The sequence below is a fragment of the Lissotriton helveticus genome, chromosome 4_1 (assembly GCF_964261635.1).
Source record: "Lissotriton helveticus chromosome 4_1, aLisHel1.1, whole genome shotgun sequence".
Taxonomy (NCBI): domain Eukaryota; kingdom Metazoa; phylum Chordata; class Amphibia; order Caudata; family Salamandridae; genus Lissotriton; species Lissotriton helveticus.
In genome coordinates, this window is record NC_136063.1 from 1,310,023,932 (window position 1) to 1,310,043,690 (window position 19,759).

The 19,759-nt window shown below is 42.1% G+C and overlaps 1 protein-coding gene across 3 annotated transcripts in view; it reads left to right on the top strand.

Moving 5' to 3' along the window:
• HIVEP1 (HIVEP zinc finger 1) overlaps positions 1 to 19,759 on the top strand; it is a 530,052-nt gene that overhangs the window by 353,783 nt on the left and 156,510 nt on the right. For all 3 annotated transcript variants that reach the window (XM_078687878.1, XM_078687877.1, XM_078687880.1), the window contains one exon: positions 13,515 to 19,456. In XM_078687878.1, coding sequence (XP_078544004.1) covers positions 13,515 to 19,456 — 5,942 coding nt within the window. The remainder of the gene's footprint in view (positions 1 to 13,514; positions 19,457 to 19,759) is intronic.

Consider the following 19,759-nt stretch of genomic DNA (forward strand, 5'->3'; position numbering starts at 1 on the left):
AATTCGGCTGAACCGCATATTTTTTCATCATATGACGCACTTCCTGTTTAGCCATCTATATTGCTAACTATTTGCATATCTTAGCATACTGGTCCACCAGTCACGAACTGGCCTATTTTTTGGGAGGCATCCGCTCAGAGGACCGCCCCAGAAAATCCAAGTTCTGTAAAGTGTATCTGTTTTATTAATTACCGAGATTACTAGGGTGCAGGAAAATATTTAACTTTGCCTAGTGTGCCGCTGCCTTGCAAACAATGCATCGAACTGTATTGAGGGCCGGAAATATGTCATGGCATCATGGCTGTTTGTTAGCTCTCAATTTAAGAGAACCTGAAAGTTCAAATGTACCGATTAGAGGCCAATTGTGAGGGTATTTTGTGTGAGCTTATTGACAATTGACAACTGAGGGCCACCCAACACCCTTGTTATGTCTCTAGATGATTTGAACACAACTTTATTACTGTTATGTTGCACACAAGGAACCGTGGGCCGGTTTAAATAAATTCTGACTGAGTGCATATTTAATCTGTAATTTCCATGAGCCATGTGCACTAATCCACATTGTGCAGAGCAAGTTGTGGGTGTGTAGTGCAAACTGTGCAGGCTGCCATGCTCTGTGAGAATTGAGGAAAGACCATTTCTTAGTCATGATTTTTGTTTATGTTGATTGTCTTGCGCTGCCTACACCAGGCACATGATTATGCAACCATTAACCTTGCTATGGCTGAATCTTTCCATTAGGGCCAAACCAAATGTTCATTCTCTGCATATTATATAACACAACTCATCATTAACCGCATGCGCGCTAGCGGTTTTCCTGCTTCGCGCTGCGTTTCGCAAAAAGCCGCGTTACATGACGAGCTGAGCTCGTCATCAGCGCACGGCAGGTTACGCTCATGACGAGCTGAGCTCGTCATCAGCCCCGAAGGGGTTAAAGAAATTGTATATTATCAGCTGTATTTGTCAGCCTTGATTACTCAGTTATTTTGGCTAGAATCTGAAGAGGGGTAGGGTGAAAGACTTGTTGGGCAGCTAACTTTAATAATGTTTTTTTTTCCAACCATAGGGCAGCGAAATGGAGGGACAGGATTACTGTGATGGAATGGTGGTGGAATGGTTAGGAATGCCTCAAGGCTCTTGTCACTGACCATAGTTCGTTAAACTTTCTATCCAATATTTACATGAGCTACAGGGAGAAGTTTGGATGTTGAATTCCAGAATTATGACAACAAGCAGGTGGCATTTCATCTCACCTGGAACTTGATTCATTGAGACTGACTCCCACACCTTTATCATAAGGACACAATAAGGGTGTCAGTTATTCTTAACAACCTAGTAGTGAATAGATTACATTGGGTTTAACTTAAGTCCTGCCAAGCAGATATGGCTCTTCTTGGAGTATGGTGTATAAGCAGGAAAGTAAGATGGGAAAGCTTGTATACTGGCTATGCCACAGTGCAGGGCAAGTATATCTGGGGCATACAGTAGGATACAGACCATCTATAAGAGAACATAGAGACAAAGGCATAAACATGTGCACAGTACTACCAGACTGTGTTGTCCACGGCCTCAAATAAACCTGGAAGCACTCTTAAACCCTGTGACCCACCACACTATGGCCATGCTATCGGAAATAGAAGAGGGCAACACTTGACTTGAACATGTCAATTGAAGAAGTCTCCAAAGTAATCCCACATCTGCAAGTACAGGCCAGCACATGAGAAAAAAAGAAGTCACATATGACATATGCTGCTGTCCCTTTGAAATTCATGATCTTTTTTCAATCAAAGTCGTTATTCTTTGCTTTGCTTGAATAAGGGTGGGATTAGGTGGAAGAACGGAAGTTCCTCAAGTCACTACTGGGTGATCAACCTTGAAGATCGACCTGCCGCTAGGAGATACAGCAAGAGAAAGGAACATCTGTGCACAAGGAAGAGGCCCTTCTGGGCCCTGGGCTCCAGGGGATTTCCAGGGAACAAAAGATGTCGGGCTTAAGACTTGGATCGAATCGACACAGAGAGGAACCATGGTGTGTTTTGGGCTCCCACTCAAATAGTAATTCAAAAGACAGGAACACAATAGAGGCAGAGCGGGTAAGCTCCAAGAAAACGACTTCAATTGAAGATGAACACTCCGGGAACTAGGGTGGGGGTGCTGTTGATGGTGAGGGGAGTAGGTTTAAGTACAGAATACGTAGACTAGTTCTCTTCTTTCGTGACTGCTGTGACTGGTACCTAGAATTGATATACTCCGCAGTAGTGCAACTAGCAGCCGACTGCCCTCAAGTGATTGTAGAGGAGTTTCCAGTGCAACAGAGAAAGATGTTGCTGAGAGCAGATCTTCAATTCATTGGTCGTTTGAAACTGTGGGGAGTTGTGGGATTTTTCTGCTTTTGTTTGATTCATTTTGGGGTTTATAGTGTTTCACGACAGCTACTCTGGTGCTTCAACAACCCCCAGTTCCCATGTCATCCCACAGGAAAAATGATAGTGAGAGAACTTAATGGTTCAATTCACAGATCCAGTAAGGTGGTTATCCGATAACACACTGATTGAGTTAACCATAGCAAGTGAAGGCACTAGGTCGCAGGCTAAGTGGCAACTGAACGCTTGGTTGCTCACAAGTAAAGAGCTAATGGAAGCCCTTAGGGAGGAAACAAAGCAATACATTTAGCTAAATAAGGGGTGGATATATTCTCTAAAGACCCTTTGGGTAATCCTTTAAACCTGTGATGAGAGGGAAAGCCATAAGCTTTATCCCCCAACTCAAAAGAGTTTGGCAGGAAGTGCTTATCCACATGGAGTCAGATATCCTGTAACTGGGGGCCTGAATCCGAGACAGTCAACAGAAAGAGCCCTTTACCCACTAGAGACATCCAAGTTGCCTTATTGGCAGCTTCTGCTAGGCGAACCCAAACAGAGATGATTCTCTACCCGGTGTACTGTGTATTAGCAGGAAAGTAAGTTGGGAAAGTTTGTATACTGGCTATGCCAAAGAGCAGTGCAGGGCAAATGTATCTGGGGCATACAGTAGGATACAGACCAGTTATAAGAGGACATAGAGACAAACGCACAAACATTTGCACAATTCCACTTCAGACTGTGCTGCCCACGGCCTCAAATAAACCTGGAACCACTCTTCAACCCTGTGACTCACCTACCTCCCTGTGGCCATGCTCTTGGAGGAGAAGAGGGCGACACTCAACTGGAACATTACAATTAAAGAAGTGATCCTGCACTGCAAGCCAAAAAAATGCCCAAACGGATCCCGATGGAATTGTTTAAAAGCTACCTGGCTTGCTAGTTTATACTTTCCTAGCAGTATTGATTTCCTCAAGGGAAGCAATTTGCAGAGCCCAGGGAGGCTGCCATCAGTGCTATCTTGAAATCAAACAATTTGCCTGGCCTCTATGGGTCTTATAGACCTACTTTGCTAATCTGTATAGTGGCCAAAGTCCTGATCAAGATGTTGGCCAATAGGCTTGTTAAAGTAATTACCCCAATGGTCCATACTGATCAAAGTGGCATGAACCCCAGTAGGTCCACCTGCCACAACACTGGGAGGGCGTTCAATTCCCTGGCATTGGCATACAAGTTTAGTGAGCCCCTGGCACTTCTCGTGGTTGATTTTGAAGACGCATTCATAAATCTAAACTGCAACTACCTTCTCATGTTCCACAGTGGCATGGACCTTGGTTCCACATTTGTTTCATGGGTGCTCCTAGTGGATCACTAGCCTTTTGCCAGAGAGCAGGTTGAGTGGAGCTCTCTCTGCATCCTTCTCAACTGGTTGATTGTCCCACCAGAGGTGCCCTCTGTATGCACTGCTGTATGTTCTGGACATGGAAAGAAGGTATTTAAGGGCTAAATGCATCACCGGATATGCGTGGTTTCCATGGCTGGAAGAGCATGTGTCTATATATGCTGATGTCTTCCTGATTTATCTAGCAAACCAGCTAGCTCATATCCAAAAGCCAAAACGGGTTTGAACATATTGAGACCCAGGTGGGGTTGAGGGTGAATGGGTCTAAAATGGTGAAGTGTCTTTCCTGTGGAGGAGATGAACTGGTAGAATAAAGTTCATTATCATCACAGCTATTTATGACTATGGGCCAAATCTGCTACTTTGGATGCATATAGTCCACATTGAGATACAGAGTTGGGTGGGCAATGTCTCCCCAATGTTAGAAACAATGAAAAGTGATTCTCCATCATTAGAACCTGCTGCAACTGACAATGACCAGTAGGGGTGACCCTTCTGAAAATTATTGTACACCTCGGCTCCTATCCTATATGTTAAGGAGAACCTACGTTACACACTGATTCCACATTTCTTTAAGTGACTAATCTCCATGCTCACAGAGTTTATATGGAATAACAGGGTGGATAGAGTGCCAAATTAGGGTCAGAATATGTAAATTTATCTTTGATTGTGGCCCGGTATGGCTAATATACTCTCCTACAATGGACCCTCCTTTTCATGGCAAACTGTTGTTTATTTTGCTCCAGGATCTGACCTAACTTATCAGAGTGATTGGTGGTTACTAGTAGGTCATGCACCATTTCATTAAGTGGTCTTTTTTCCCTGGTGACAATAGCGGTTCTTGCAAGCTAGACGGAAGCACATCAACACCTTGCAAAAAAGCTGTATCTGCATTGCAACAAGAAAATTACATTTGAAAGAGAACCACCTCAAACTGGTGCCAGGACATTAGACAGTGGGTGGATCACCATCCTCTGGCTGCAAAATGTGTATAAAAGGGGTACCCAAATCATCCCACTTTGGTCCAGTTTCAAACTATTCATGACTAAGGGCTGGAGTGCTCAGTGAAGTACTTCAGTTATTGTGGGACCAGAACTGGTGTCTTCATGATGGTCAATCTCTGAGGTGTGAGGGGGATTACCTGAAGGCGCAGCTTGCTGGAGAAGCTGTGGTTCTGCTTAGAAGTCTGCTTGCCTGCCCAGAGGGTAAAGGAGAGTGCACAGCCTTGCAGGAGGAGAAACTGTTCAGGAGGAGAAGCCTAGCTGTGGTCTCTGTGTTTTTAGCACCTAGAAGAGCTTACTGACACAGGGAGTGCAACCATCCAACTTGTGAGTGGTCACTCTGCTTACCTGTGCATTTCCTGTGGTGTACTGCTTGAAGAAGCTACAAACCAGAATAACATTCTGCCGTCTGACATCCTGACAATGTGTTTGGTTGGACTTGTACTACCACTGCCTTGACTTGTGATCCTCGATCCCTGTAGCTGAACCACCATTAATGTTCAGACTACGTCTCAATTTCAGACTGTTGTAGTTGGTGAATTTAATACAAAAACGCCGGCCGTTAAGTGACAGAAATAAGTAGTCAAAGAAGTTTGTGAATATTGGGATTTACAAGAGCATATCCTTTCTAAACCTTGTGTAGTAGGATGTTATTTAAGCTTGTCGAGTGGATCTAGTTGGTGAATTTAAAGGGTTGCGAATGGGTGCGTTAATGGTGACATAGTGGCAAATTAACTTGGGCCGTAATGCAGTTGGCCTTTTAAATTCATTTCGTACCAATTGATATAGATTTGTTTATAGCTGAATCATAGAGCCTATTCCTGAATTAAGTAGTGACCATCACATATTACTGTAAATATCGAATGTGGTACAACAAACTCTTGCGGAAGGCCATAATAACAGTATAAGCCAATTCCTAATGTTACGTAACTGTAACTTAATTTGAACTACAGCCTCTGTTAGAAAGCTTGACACAGAGTTAATAAAGCTGAGTCTCCTGGTCACTATTGAATCTTCTCTCAGCAAGTATCAGAAAGTTTCTTGGTGGAAATACGGTCATTATGGTGAAGAAGTAGATGCCTGTTTTAACCCCTTCCACACTCATGACGAGCTGGGCTCGTCATGAAGTAGCCTCCTCACACGCTCATGACGAGCCCAGCTCGTCATCTTGTGTGGGATTTCAGATTTCTCAGCACAGCAGGGGAATATGCTGAGCAGCCATGGGGTTAACCGGTTCGTACTCTTCTGTTCAGTTTCTTCAACCTTTTTGAATTGTATTACTCCAAGAATCTGTACATTATTAATTGGGCTCAATTAGCGGGGTCTGGCAGCCTCAACCTCCAGTTAAGCTGTGCATCATACCATGGCTGGTAAGATGCACTGTCACCAACATCTAAAGGTGGTGGATCTCACTTCAACTCGCATGAGTCTCTTCTGCCACACTCTTGACTATCCACAGCATTACGACCAGTGGAGGACATCAGTTGGGTTACTCCAGAGAAGAAGGAGGTGCTGTGCACTTGGAGAGGGAGAACACGATTTTTGAGTGAAAGTCAGCCGCGAGAGCCAGAACGAGTGAATCACTTGTGTTGTCCAACTTTTCCAGATAGTTGTAGAATTAGATGTATTTGAACTGATTACGGCTCCATCAGGCGCATGGCGTATGTTCAAATAAACTTCAGAGAATGGTCCCAGCTTGTATAGTGAAAACGAATGAATGAACAGATCAACATATTTCTAAAGCGCACAGCTACTACAGGAGTGGCTGTTGGGGTATGTTTTGTACGTGCAGCCCTGAGCCCCAGTAGTCAATAGGAGGCATTAGCGTAGATATAGATGAAAAATTAATATTTACTTCTCATTTATGCGCACCACTTATACAGGTCAGCACCAACGCACACACGCCGCCAGAGGCGGCAGGTGTTACAGTAATGGAAAAACTGAAATACATAGCTGGTGGATGAAAGATAATGCTGTGGTCTCATGATAAACACCAAAAAACATGCGCTCTGTGGCTTATTGCCCCAGATGTTTATTGAATTTCCCACTTTGAAAATTGTCAAAGATTTATCTGTGTCCAAGACGTGTCCAATATGAAATTAAAACCATTTTCATAGTGGGTAGGTAATATGGGCAACATTTGTGAGGATTTAGCAAAAGGGCTTTCTCCACAGGGGTGTGTGTTTTTCTACGTTGTAGCATTTCTGATACTGAAATGTACACGTGCCCATTTACTTGTTCCACATGTATACATGATTAGAAATGTAAGCACCTTAGAATTATTTGTGAATTCCAAGAACGTGAGAATTTAACTCACACATTATAAATATTAAGCCCTGATGTCTTAATGTCCTTCTTTCCTTTCATGAATAGTGTGTCGAGTGCACATACTATGGTTTTTAATAAACATTTGACAGCATATTTTCATGAGCCCATCTGGTTATTGCAGAGTTTCCTGAAGAGCGACACATTCATGAACAGCAGAAATATTTTCGATTCCAACTGCCCTCGTTGGAATCATTCATTCCTCTGAAAAAGTATGCAAATCGCAAACACGGTTGCCTAACAGTGAATAACATAAACCTTAACATTAATGGCAGCCTGCTGCTCGAATTTTCGGATAACTCTTTATACAAAGCCCTTAACGTGAACTCTTGTTATGGAGTCATTAATTTTAATCAGCATGCAACATTAAATATAAAATGAGGCCCGTATCTGCCTGGTAAGAGCAGTTCTCCAGATGACTCAACAACACCGTGAGAAATGATTTGAACCAACCGGCATTCCCGTCGGCTGCATCAAGTTCCTAATTCGTTTTTGATGAAGAGGGAAGGCAACGGATGCAGTTCAGTCAATAAAGCGATTCAAAGTTTGTTTCATCGCCCATAAATGGTATCTCATCCAGGCTGGGCTGGTGTTTTGTCCGTGGCAATAGCCGTGCCGATGCGATATTGCAGCGCGGTAATTGGTGCTCTGAAATACATTATTTGACAGTACACGTGGGTGGCAGAAGCTATTTACATCATAAATCCAGTTACCCGCCTTGCCGCGGATGGGGGTGGCTGTGTTGCTGTCGGCAGCATAATGCCAAGAAAGTGACAGCTTTTGGAGCGAAAATGCATTTGCGGCAAAGGCGTTGTTTATTCCCCCAGTTACAGTCGTCCTGTATTTTGTTTTGCTGGCGGAGTATCACAAAAACACTTTAAGAGCGATGTTTTATTTCCTTTTTGAGGAAACCCCAACGCGCGTCCGTTAAACCGTACACACATTGCCTTGTTTATAGGTTTCACACATTGAATACAAGCCATGGACCACTTTGCAGCTGGCATTGTGAGGATTCCATTGGATTGAATCAGCAGCAACAGGGACGCTGAACTGAAAGACCCTGAACACCTCAAAGGCCATTGCTTTGGAACTAGATATGCCTAAGATTCTGACAACTAAAGCTACACATAACCTGTCACAAAACATTAAGCCGCTGAAGAGGAAGAGTGTGCGTATGCCTTTACCGTGGTTAGGTCATTTCCTTAGCCATTGCCTACGGATGGATGGAAACATGGCTGTTCTTTCGCAAACAGCAGGCCCCAATTAGGCACCCATATTTCAAGTGTCTGCCATGGATAGTGCTCATTTGCTTATGATTATTATTCTGACATCTTAGACCCTGTTATTGTATGCCCAAATTAAATCTAGGGCTTCGGTAAGTTTTATGTGTCAAGAGTGTAACCAGAGGAAAAGAAGAGGTAGATGATACTGATGGGACATCTCTATCATCTGGAGACACTGCAATAGAAACTGTACACATTCCACTGGTTTCTGAGACTGCTTGGGTTTCTAGTAGCGTCTGGTACTTCATAGCGTCATCTGTCATGTAGTAAGCAGCACTGTTTTCCAAGAACAGAAAAATTGCAGTCGCAATCTTTGTGTTGCTACACATCACATTCCTTAAGAGTATCATGATTTATCTGCAGCTTGCTAGGATTATGCAAATGTTTTGTGTCCAGGGGTGCAATACTACTCAATTTCGCAAGTATGAGTGGTCTCCTACTAGGGGCAAAGATTCCTCATGATCACATCAACCCTTTGTATGGAAGATTTAGAAAAATAGTTTATAAGGCATTCTACCTTTTAAACAGGGACTCCAATATTATTTTTGTTCTGAAGCCACATGGCGAATGCAGATTCTATATTAATTGTTGGAAACTATATGTGATTATGATCAGGAATTGTTACTCTTGCTCTTAGTCTAGATCAAACCTGCTAGATATTTCACAACAATTGTCTACACTCTTGCCCTAATTATAAATGGATGTGAGTGGTACACAATATTAAATAGTTGGTCTGAGCGCTATGAATATCTGGAGATTGGCCTGGCTTTTCTGTTGTCAGTAAAAGTTAAAGGAAGCCAGGCCTAAGGAAGATTGGCAAGCTAGCAGAGAGGATTTAATGCAATACTTGTGATTCCTATACTGGCTATTATATACTCCCCTTGTACCTATTGAGTCTTGAGATTAGAAGTCTTGGGGGTACTTTGTGTTACACCCTTAGGACAATGTGATCTCAGATCATTAAATGTCCACTAAGAAATCCTTTTCCTTGCTCTTATGCACTGCTTGAAGATACTTTTTGGGTTGGAGGCACACAGTCTATGCCATCCCTGTAGTTTGCTGTAAGCAAAACTTGGAGAAAAAATGTCATAGGAATGGAAATGGGCAAAAACACTAACTCATCCTAGAAGAGAGAAGGATCCCTGGCATTGCTCACTCATGGAACCCTCCATCTCACTAGCAAACAACAAGCAAATCAATGCCGATCGAGGATGAACTGATCAGTCAAACAATGGAGTAGTTGAGAAAGGCCAATCCATGAAGAAAATACACTGATGAAGAAAAGACAACTAACATCTCAGTCAAGTCAGACCTAGAGATTAAAAGGGGCTTGTGAGAATTTAAATGTGTGGATGAACAGAATCAATACATTTTTTTATTGAAAGGCCTAAATGCTGATAGTGATGACCCAGCAAAATGTTGCCAAATTGTCTAGAGCAATTAATTGACCGCTTTAAAGACTTTGCATCTTGTTAGAGAAATTAAAGACCGGTCAGAAGTCTAAAATCAGGTGAGATAATAGTGGTTGTTGTAAGGCGTAGTTTTTCAAGCACACTTAATGGGAGAAAAAAGTTTGCAGAAGCAAGACCGAGCTACTGAAACACAAAGGCAGATACAGTTAATTCAGTCTGTGTTTAATTTTGGTGGAAGGATAAGAATTGACGTGGAAATATAATCTGCATTTGCTTAGTAACAGGAAGGGCTACAGCAGAACACAGTTATCAGAACATGAGGATTTTGAGCTCGAATTGTTTCTCAAGATATTCATAAAACGTAGAATTGGGCTTATGGCATCTTAACAGACAGCACAACCTAATAACATCAAGCACCCTTGCAACATGATGGCAAATAATATCTTTAACCCCTTCCGGCTCCCTCCTCGGTCCTGCGCAAGTCCAATGGCCCACGCAGCCCTGCCCACCCTTTAAAACGCCCGCACCACGGCAGAAAAAGCGCTGCGGTTAAGGCGTTAAGGCATGAGTCTCCTTCAAATCAAAGCTTGTCTTGAATACTTTTATTTTTTTGGCAAACAACTAGTTGATCTCTTATCATGTTGTCATGAAGTATTCCAAATTTGCAAGAAACTGATAGGGTTTTCAAACTAGAAATATAATCTTCAATGGATTCATTCAGCTGTTGCTTACTTTTGTAAAAAGTGCGTCTAGAAATGGCTACCAAACAATAGGAGAAAAATGATTATCCAAATCTAGAATTGCACACTTAAAAACATCAACATCTCCTGCTCTTTCTGCTTTCTGCATTTGGTTATAGACTCTTAGACCTTCAGGACCCAGGCAGTGCATGAGAATTATTTTTTCCTTTCAGGGGAAAGAGTACCACTATTATCTTCTAATGTGGCAATATAATTAAGTAAATACTCCTTCCACTCGGCCCATTTGACAACAGGCTCACCCGGATTGGTGGGGAACTCTTTCGGCGTATTCAAATTAATGCCCACCATTAAGTTATTAATGACGTTAGGAGAAGAAGTTGTGCTTCCTGAACTTCTCTTCATGTTGTCAAACAAACATGCCCAAATAAAATCAAAGAGTCAAAATTATAAGAAGAAACCAACCAGAACTCAGTAGTTGCAGTATGATGTTGAAAGCGCTGATATCAATCCGTCGATATCAAAGTAAGTAAACGTAGAACTTCTCGTGTAGAACTGATGCAATTTTGGCTGTAGCTTTGCTAAACAATGAAAAAAACGCGGGAGAGAGAAAAAAAAAGAATGGTGGCACGTAAAGATCACGCAGCGTGACCTGCATAGGTATCCCAGAATACTGTGCGTATGCGTCAAATTGTCATCAAGTTGAAGAAAGAAGATGTCAGAACGCTCGAGGAGCTCCACTCCCAATACAGAATGATGACAGTGCGTGCGAGGCACTTTTAAAGGATGCAGGCAACAGCACTGTAGTAATCGCAATTGAGAAACTTGAATTTAATGAAGGTGAGAAAAAAAAATCTTTACCCGACTTTGTAGGCAGTCACTTCGATGATCTAAAGTAGTAGTGAAGCAGCATGTAGCGAAAATGTCTGTAATTATTTGGCCGCAAGAACGAAGAATACCCACATTTTCGGAAAATGCTGGGGTTGGCAGTCACGATCCCAAGTAGTCACCAAAATTCTGTAGTATCCTCTTAAAGTACAGAATCAAGTAGCCTTATAGTTGGAACTTTGTCTTTATTGCCAACCCACAGGACAACAGGTTAACTCTCCAAGCGAGCGTAGCATCTGCCCAGAACATTCCATTACCAGGTTAATAAGGATGGAACATAGAATGAACAAGTGGAAGTTCGGACTTCCAAGACTAAACTATATTCTAATAAAGCATACACATAAACAATTTATAATAAAACACTTGAATAATTATTACTAAGTACTACAAAGATAGGTGCACAGGAAGCACGTGAAGGGAGTTTGCTGGACATCCAAACCACAGTGTTCTGCACAACTTGAAGTTTAGACAGCAGTGTGTTAGCTGCCACTAGCAGTGCATTCCCGTAGTTCAGGTGACTAGTGATTAGTGCCTGGACTAGGGTCTTTCTTGAAGTGGAGGGAGGGCATAGAAAGACTTTTCTTAGGAGGCACATTGTGGCAAAACAAGTGCCATAGGTCACGCGGACCTGGTCTTTCATGAATAACGTTTGATCCGGGTCACGCGGACCTGGTCTTTCATGAATAACGTTTGATCCACTTTAATGGCAAGCTTTTTTACCACCTGTTTGGAGAATGGGGCAAGGCCTAACTCAGAAAGCCACCAGTCTGCTGACCAAAGCTACTGGGCCTTACCAAATTGTACTATTGTATTTTTCCCCATTTAATTGAAGGCAGTTTTTAGTCATGCAATCAGAAATTTCTCTCATGCAGCTCACAAGCAGAGATTTAACTTTTTCCAGATCATGCCCAACTAGTTAGTTGTTGTCGCCATATGATACGATCTCAAATCTGCAAGATCTTATAATTTGCACCAAGGGTGTTGCATACATACTAAGTAGTTGAAGTAAAAGCTGCACATGGCTAAGCACCAGAAGAACAGCAGAAGGTATACCCCTTGAGAAACCAGCATCCCATTTAATAGATTAATGATGGATCTGTCTCTCTATAAGCTACTCAATATATTTTCTTTTAAATGCAAAGCCACCAGAAGAACTCTGGTGTCCTTTTAGCTTGTTAATTCAACTGCATCTTGTTTTTACCAGAATCCCCTTTTGAGTTACATCTTAGTTATTTAGAAATCCTAATAACCTACTTTCAGCTGACAAAGGAATCTGAATACTTCAATCACACTTCATACACTGCAGTCACACGTGATACTCCGGCTTTCACTCACACCTGCGGCATTGTAAACTGACCACCTGCTCATAAGAGTATGACTACCACTTCTCATATAGACTTCAGGTTGCACGCAACACCAGACAGACCTTACACCAATTTCCCTCTTAATAGGTAAGGTTTCTTAAGACTGATACACGTAGAGGTGTGGATGAAGCAGAGAACATGTCCACTTCACTGTTCATTAGCCTAATAAAACTTCATTTAGCGTCACGCTCACAGTGAAAAAATGAAGAAACCATCACAATTCTACTCATGCCACCAAAGGCGTGCCACATAGACAACATTACATTCATATACCGTTCGAGCCGCTAAAGTCAGACTCTGCTTGCAACAAATAGACAAGGCAAGAACTTTGCGTGGCTAATCCACAGGTAGAAGTACTCAGCATACATTTCTAAATAACAACTGAATATTGCTAAGATCTGCCTCAAATAATGCACAACGTTGCAATACTCTACATAGTAGATATAACCTTGCAACGATCGGTGGAATTGAATGACATTGAATAGCGTAGCTTTAGAGTATACTTTTCTGAATTTTTTAGTGAGTGTAGCTTGCAGACATTGTTGCCAGTATCCACAAAAGCACAGGTTTGTGATCACTTTGCTTTTACAACACTGTGGATGCATCTGTTTTCTCAACTTTACAGATACACTTCCTCATATTTGCTAGCAAAATGCCTATTAAACCTAAACGAAGCCTTTCATGATTTGTTGATCTGGATGTTTATGAACTGTATCATTTTAATGTAATAATTATTCAACAAATGAGCAGTATTACTAATGTTTTTTTCTCTTTTTTACAGAATTATCGGAGACCCGTGGGCATGCTGTCGTGAACAGTATTAAAGGCATCAAAAGGAAAAAAATCGTAACTGAAAATCAACTGAAAAAGATACCCAAATCTCCTTTAAGGACTCGCACTCAGGAAAAGCTCCGACATAAAACCGAGAACTCTACAGCTTCTGATTCTCCGAATGTTAATTCAGGACACAAAAAGGTTCAGGACTGTCGCCTTGCGCAAAAGGGCAAAGAATATTCCAAACATAATGGTGGTGTAAGTAATGAGATAACTGCAGAGCCTTTAAAACCTGGAGTGTTCATACAATCCAGAGAGGACTCACTGCCACAACAGTCTTTGGAAATGTGTCATGGGGAACACAATGTCCACATTTCTGGTGATAAATTGATATCAGCAGAGGGCAAGTCCGCTTCTGACCTTTCATCAGATAAAACAAGGGACAATATTGGCTTTGCTGACGGCAGCACTTCTCCCTCTTGCCCAAACACTGCTCTTGATGTATTATTAAAAGCTATGGAACCAGAACTCAGCACTCTGACACAGAAGTTTAATCATTGTGGTGCACATGCAGACAAACTGAGACCAAATAAAATATACTCTTCTTTCCCATCAGGCCTAAATAATCCCCAGTTTAATATCCAAAGTAATGACTCGTCACAGAAAGAGCTTGTTTCTAGAACTCATCATTATCCCTGTGCTGCTCGTATTGGTCTGCTATCAACATCGGGGAGGAGTATGGAAGCTCTGGCTCAACCGACTTCTCAAACGCGTGACCATCATGAACATTTTTTGTCTCAGATTGATCACAGACTTCAACGGGTTGGTTCCTGTCCAAGCTCTGCTGGTTTGCTGGAAACCGTGAAACTAAAACAAATGTACAGTTTGCCTATAGGTTCTTCGGCGGGTCACAGCATATGTGCAATACCTCAGGCTCTTACTCCACGTCAGCTGACAGCAAATTCATCTCAAAATAGATCCACCATTTCATCCAGTTCTGCACAGCTGACTGTTGGTTCTGCTTATAACTTAGCACAGGTAGCATCACTTGTGAACCAAAGTGGGGAACAAGTGTGTGCTGTGCTTTTGAAAGACCACAAATCAAAAAAGCTAGGAAAATACATTTGTGAATATTGCAATCGGGCATGTGCAAAGCCAAGTGTTCTCCTCAAGCACATTCGATCTCATACTGGAGAACGCCCTTACCCTTGTATAACATGCGACATTTCCTTTAAGACAAAAAGCAATCTATATAAGCACAAGAAATCTCATACCCATGCTATCAGACTTGGATTAAAGACAGATTCTGGGGGCCTAATTTTTTCACAAGACTCTGATAAATCTCTATGTGTTAATTCAGATTTGGATGAAAGTGGTGAAAGCGATGACGAATGCACATCAGAAGAAAGGCAAGATGATCAGCAGTTGTTGCCACTGGAGTTTTCACAAGCAGTGAAAATGGCAGCTGATTCAGACCTACATAGCTCTGGTCACTCTCAGATAAGCCAACCAGATCATCTAATGGAGGAACGCTTATTGTTGGAAAACTCCACAGACTCGACCACGATAGCAACGTTGCCAAAAGTAGTAGTTTATCCTGTCCCTGTTTCTCCATCTAGGGTGACTAGTCCAAAACAGACAGAATCTGCTGTGGAGTATGTCCAGGTACAGAGACAGTTGGATTGCAAATCTACAACCATCAAGCCTAGTTTGACACACATGCCCTCCTTGAATGAGGCAGCTCTCAGAAAAGAGGAATTGTTGCAATCTCTTGAAAAACATGTCGGTGATTCAGTAACAAGTCATGCACAGCTCCAAAGGCAACAGGCTACAGATTGTTCCCTTGACCAGCAGGGGAAATGTCTTTTAAGCCCAAGAAGTTTAGGGAGTACAGACTCCGGTTATTTTTCACGCTCTGAAAGTGCAGACCAGACTATGAGTCCTCCTTCTCCCTTCATAAGGGTGTTACCAATTTGTGAAAAAGATGCTATTAAAAATCTGGTTTCTGTTTCACGTACCAAAACGTCTGTGGCTTCTGTTGTACAACTGGTGTGCAGTGAGAAGCCAATAGTTCTGTCCGGTACAATGATGCCCCCAGTGGGTACAAAAACACTTGAAGAGCGCATTTCAAAGCTCATATCGGATAATGAAGCTGTGGTGGATGACAAGCAACTGGACAGTGTGAAGCCCAGAAGAACATCTCTCTCCAGACGGGGCAGTATAGATTCACCAAAATCATACATATTCAAGGATTCTTTCCAGTTTGATTTAAAGCCTGTGGGCAGAAGAACTAGTTCAGGCTCTGAAATTCCCAAATCTCCTTTCACACCAAATGAAAAATCAAAACAAGTGTTTTTTCTTTCTGTCCCTTCTCAGTTTCCCTCTGTTGAATGTTTACCAATAACAAGAAGCAATTCGATGCCCACCTCAGGTTGCTCTGCCATACCTCCTACTGTAGTGCCACCTCCTCATCCACTTCGAGGCAGTCAGTCATTTGATGATAAAATAGGTGCCTTGTGTGATGATGTCTTTGTGTCTGCACCAGCTACTCCATTGCACCAAGTTGTCCATCCCCGTACTCTGGTCCGACAAACTGCAGTAGAAGACTTGGCCAATGACAGTCATGGCCTTGGTCCAGCAAGGTCTGTGGATGAAGGCTATCATGGCTGTAGTGTAGCTACAGAGATCGTGTTGCCAAGAAGTAAGTCTTTTGCACAAGGATCTAGTATAGACAAACTGAAAAAATCCCATCAAGGGCGAGGGACAATGTTTGAGTGTGAAACCTGCAGAAACAGGTATAGAAAACTGGAAAATTTTGAAAATCATAAGAAGTTTTACTGTTCAGAATTGCATGGACCAAAAAGCAAGCCTTCGGCACGCGAGCCAGACCAGAATGTGGCACCAAGCAGCATAGCCCCTCAAGTACTACATTATCGAGTTGCTGGATCGACTGGAATCTTGGAACAACCTCCACAAATACGCAAAAGAAGAAAGGTCAAAAGTGTTGGAGATGACGATGAGCCTCAGCAAATTGAATGTAGCACATCTGTGGAAGGTAACAAGACTCTTCAGTGTAAAAATACATCTGGGCCTTGTTCCAGTTCATCAAAAAATAATGTTGTCATTACAGGACAATATAGTAGCATTCCATTGCCAAGTTCTCAATTGCAGTTAATATCCAGAGTAACCGAAGAGAGCATGGAGCCAACATGTTCTTCAGTTCCGGATAACATAAATTCAGTTGTGCAAGAAAAAGCTGAACTGAAAAGGCAAGGCTCTGGAATTTCTGTGATTCAACATACAAATTCATTGAGCAGACCAAATTCATTTGAGAAATTGGATTCTTTTGAAAGAGCTTCACCAGTTTCCTTTGTTGACATCAGCAAGACTGCTAAGTCTAATTCGCTAAATAGTATTGGAGTGACTTCAGTAGATGAGCATTCAAATGAAAGTCCTAGCCATACTCCTAAATTAATTTCATCAGATGTGACTAGTTTAGAAGTGCAAGAAATGCAAAATGTGGTCTCTAATGAAAGAAGTATGCTTTTGCCACAATCAAGACTTGTTCGCCAACATAATATTCAGGTCCCAGAGATTCTAGTTACAGAAGAACCCGATCAAGATCGAGAAAATACTGCAAATGATCAGGAGACAACCGAAAAGTTTAACTGGCCCCAGCGTAGTGAGAGTCTATCAAACTTGCCAACAGAAAAACTCCCGCCAAAGAAAAAAAGGATCCGTCTAGCAGATCTTGAAAATTCATCTGGTGAATCAAGTTTTGACTCAACCTTGTCAAGAAGTCTTAGCCGTGATAGCAGTTTATCTCGTGCTTCCAGTTTCTCAGCATCATTTGACAAGGAAGACACTTTTAAAGCTGACTGTTCTTCCAAAGCAGAGGTTGCCACTAAATCATCTGAGTTTCTTACACTTCCTACTTGCTCAAATGTTCTTGGTGTTCCTAGAGAAATGAGACGAGCTGCTTCTGAGCAGATCACATGCACACAACCATCAATGGAGGTTCCAGATTACAGGAGTAAATCCTTTGACTGTGGTAGCATGTCTGCCTCTATGTTGCATTCTGAAACACAAACTCCAAAGTCTCTCTGCACAGTGGTTACTGGACATGTGCCTCTATTGGAAAGAAGACGAGGCCCTTTTGTAAGACAAATCTCATTAAATATTGCTCCGGAAAACACCTTGCCTCAGAGTAAATCTACTTGCATAGTCCAAAAGTCTGCTGAAATATCTATGGTGCCAGTTCATAAATCACAATCCAGTTGTCGAGCTCAAGGAATGCTTCTGGAAAGCTCATTGCATTTACCAACCTATATCAAGACATTAATAGAGTCACATTCATTAGTTAAAACATGTAGTTCTTCAAGCCTACCTTCTGTTGAACAATTGCATTCTGGTTTCAGGACCAAACATTCACAGTCTCCCTTGCATAACAGCATATCAACATCTGCTGATAAACTACAAGTGGTGGGTGGCGAGCAAGACATTAGCGCAGTATCTAGGCAGCTCAATGAAATGGAAGGTTGTTTTGCTCCTAAATATCAACTTCGTGTTTTAACACAGTATGAAAATACCATTTACCATTCTGAACAGTCTTTAAAAGACTTAAGCAGCAACATTTTCTCCAGTAGCCAAGGTATAGGCCCTAGTGGTGTTTCAGTAAATAGAACAAGCTTGTTTGATAGTTTGCCAAGCCGTTACCCAGTGCCTCAGCAAATAGTGTCATGCAATTCTAGTACATCGCTACAGGGTGCTTCCTTTGTGGTGCCTGTTCATGATTATAGTAACCTCTACCCATATGGTTGTCCTACTCTTGCAAAATTACCAGAGATTTTAGTTACCCAGGATCAGGTAAATCAGTCGATTGTGTGCAAAGCAAATAAAGCACCCCCGCCAATACCTGAAGATAACTTGTTGGTGCCAAAATCTCTTGAAGTACCACCTAGGAGTTTGCCATATTCTCATAATCCACCTAGTAATGAACATATTTTTTCAGAAACTACAAGCCAAAACTCAGATTTGACAGGCTGCTTGAACTTCAATGAGAAAGTGGCAGTTGGCGGACTTCTTCCACAGCAAGAAGCAACTGCCTCAAGTAAGCGCATGCTTTCTCCTGCCAATAGTTTGGATATTGCCATGGAGAAAAATCAGAAGCGGGTGAAGGATGAAAGTGGGGCAGCTTTTACCAGTGAGGCTCGCTCAGCGCATTTGTTAAGTTTGAGAGTTAGTGACCCATACAGGCCAAAGAAACCTGTTCTAGTGCGACAGGTTTGCACCATGGAGCCACTTGACAGTCTTGATCAAGAAGTTGCCACTCAGCAAGGTCAAAGCAAGGAAGTAGTTTGCTCTCTGAATGTGCCTGTGAACAGTAACCATTCATCTGATAATTCAGCACCCCAAGTGTCAGAATCTCTCAAAGAAACAACAGGGCTGACAATTGCTAAATCTTCTTTGCCTTCCAGTTCTCCAGTGAGAAGGTCACCAGAACCCTCCTCAGGAAAGACTGAATCGTCATATTCAAAATCTTCCAATAGTAGCCAGGAGTCTCGACTTACAGTGGTCACTTCCCAGGGTAAACAAGTTAATATTCAAGGTCAAATAAAGCTTGGGACGTCTATTTCTGTGATCAATGCTGGGGACATGCATCGACTTTCATTCCCAAGCCTCAAGACTACAACAAGTTTCACCTGGTGTTATCTCTTAAAACGGAAACCACTACAACTTCCTCAAAATGATTTGAAAACGTCAGCATATTCAGCCTGGACGGTCAGTCAGAACAATCCCAATCCTCTTGGCTTGCTAACTAAAGTAGCACTTTCACTTCTTAATTCAAAACAGAAGGAAGAAAAATCACTTTACAGTTATCCTGGAACTTCACGTCCCATATTGGACATACTGGTCTACTCAAGCAAGTGGAAGAATCGCACTGACCAGGTAATTACCACATAGGTAAAGTGCTTGTACTTTAGTGTGTCCCAAAGAGCTATGTATACTTGTGTCCCAGGGTGTGTCCACTAGTAATGTGACAATTTGACTTGTGTTTTTATATCATTAGTATCCTTATCTAAGACAAAAAAGATGTGCTTTTCAATCAGTCTTTCTGCCATAGTTTTCTAGATTGGCTGGTCTGAACTATCCAACGATATCTCTTCCTGTGAAGCACACATTACCACTGTTGTCTAGACCCCATTAGGTCCTGACTGCCCTAATGAGCTATAAATGTCATAACCTATATGT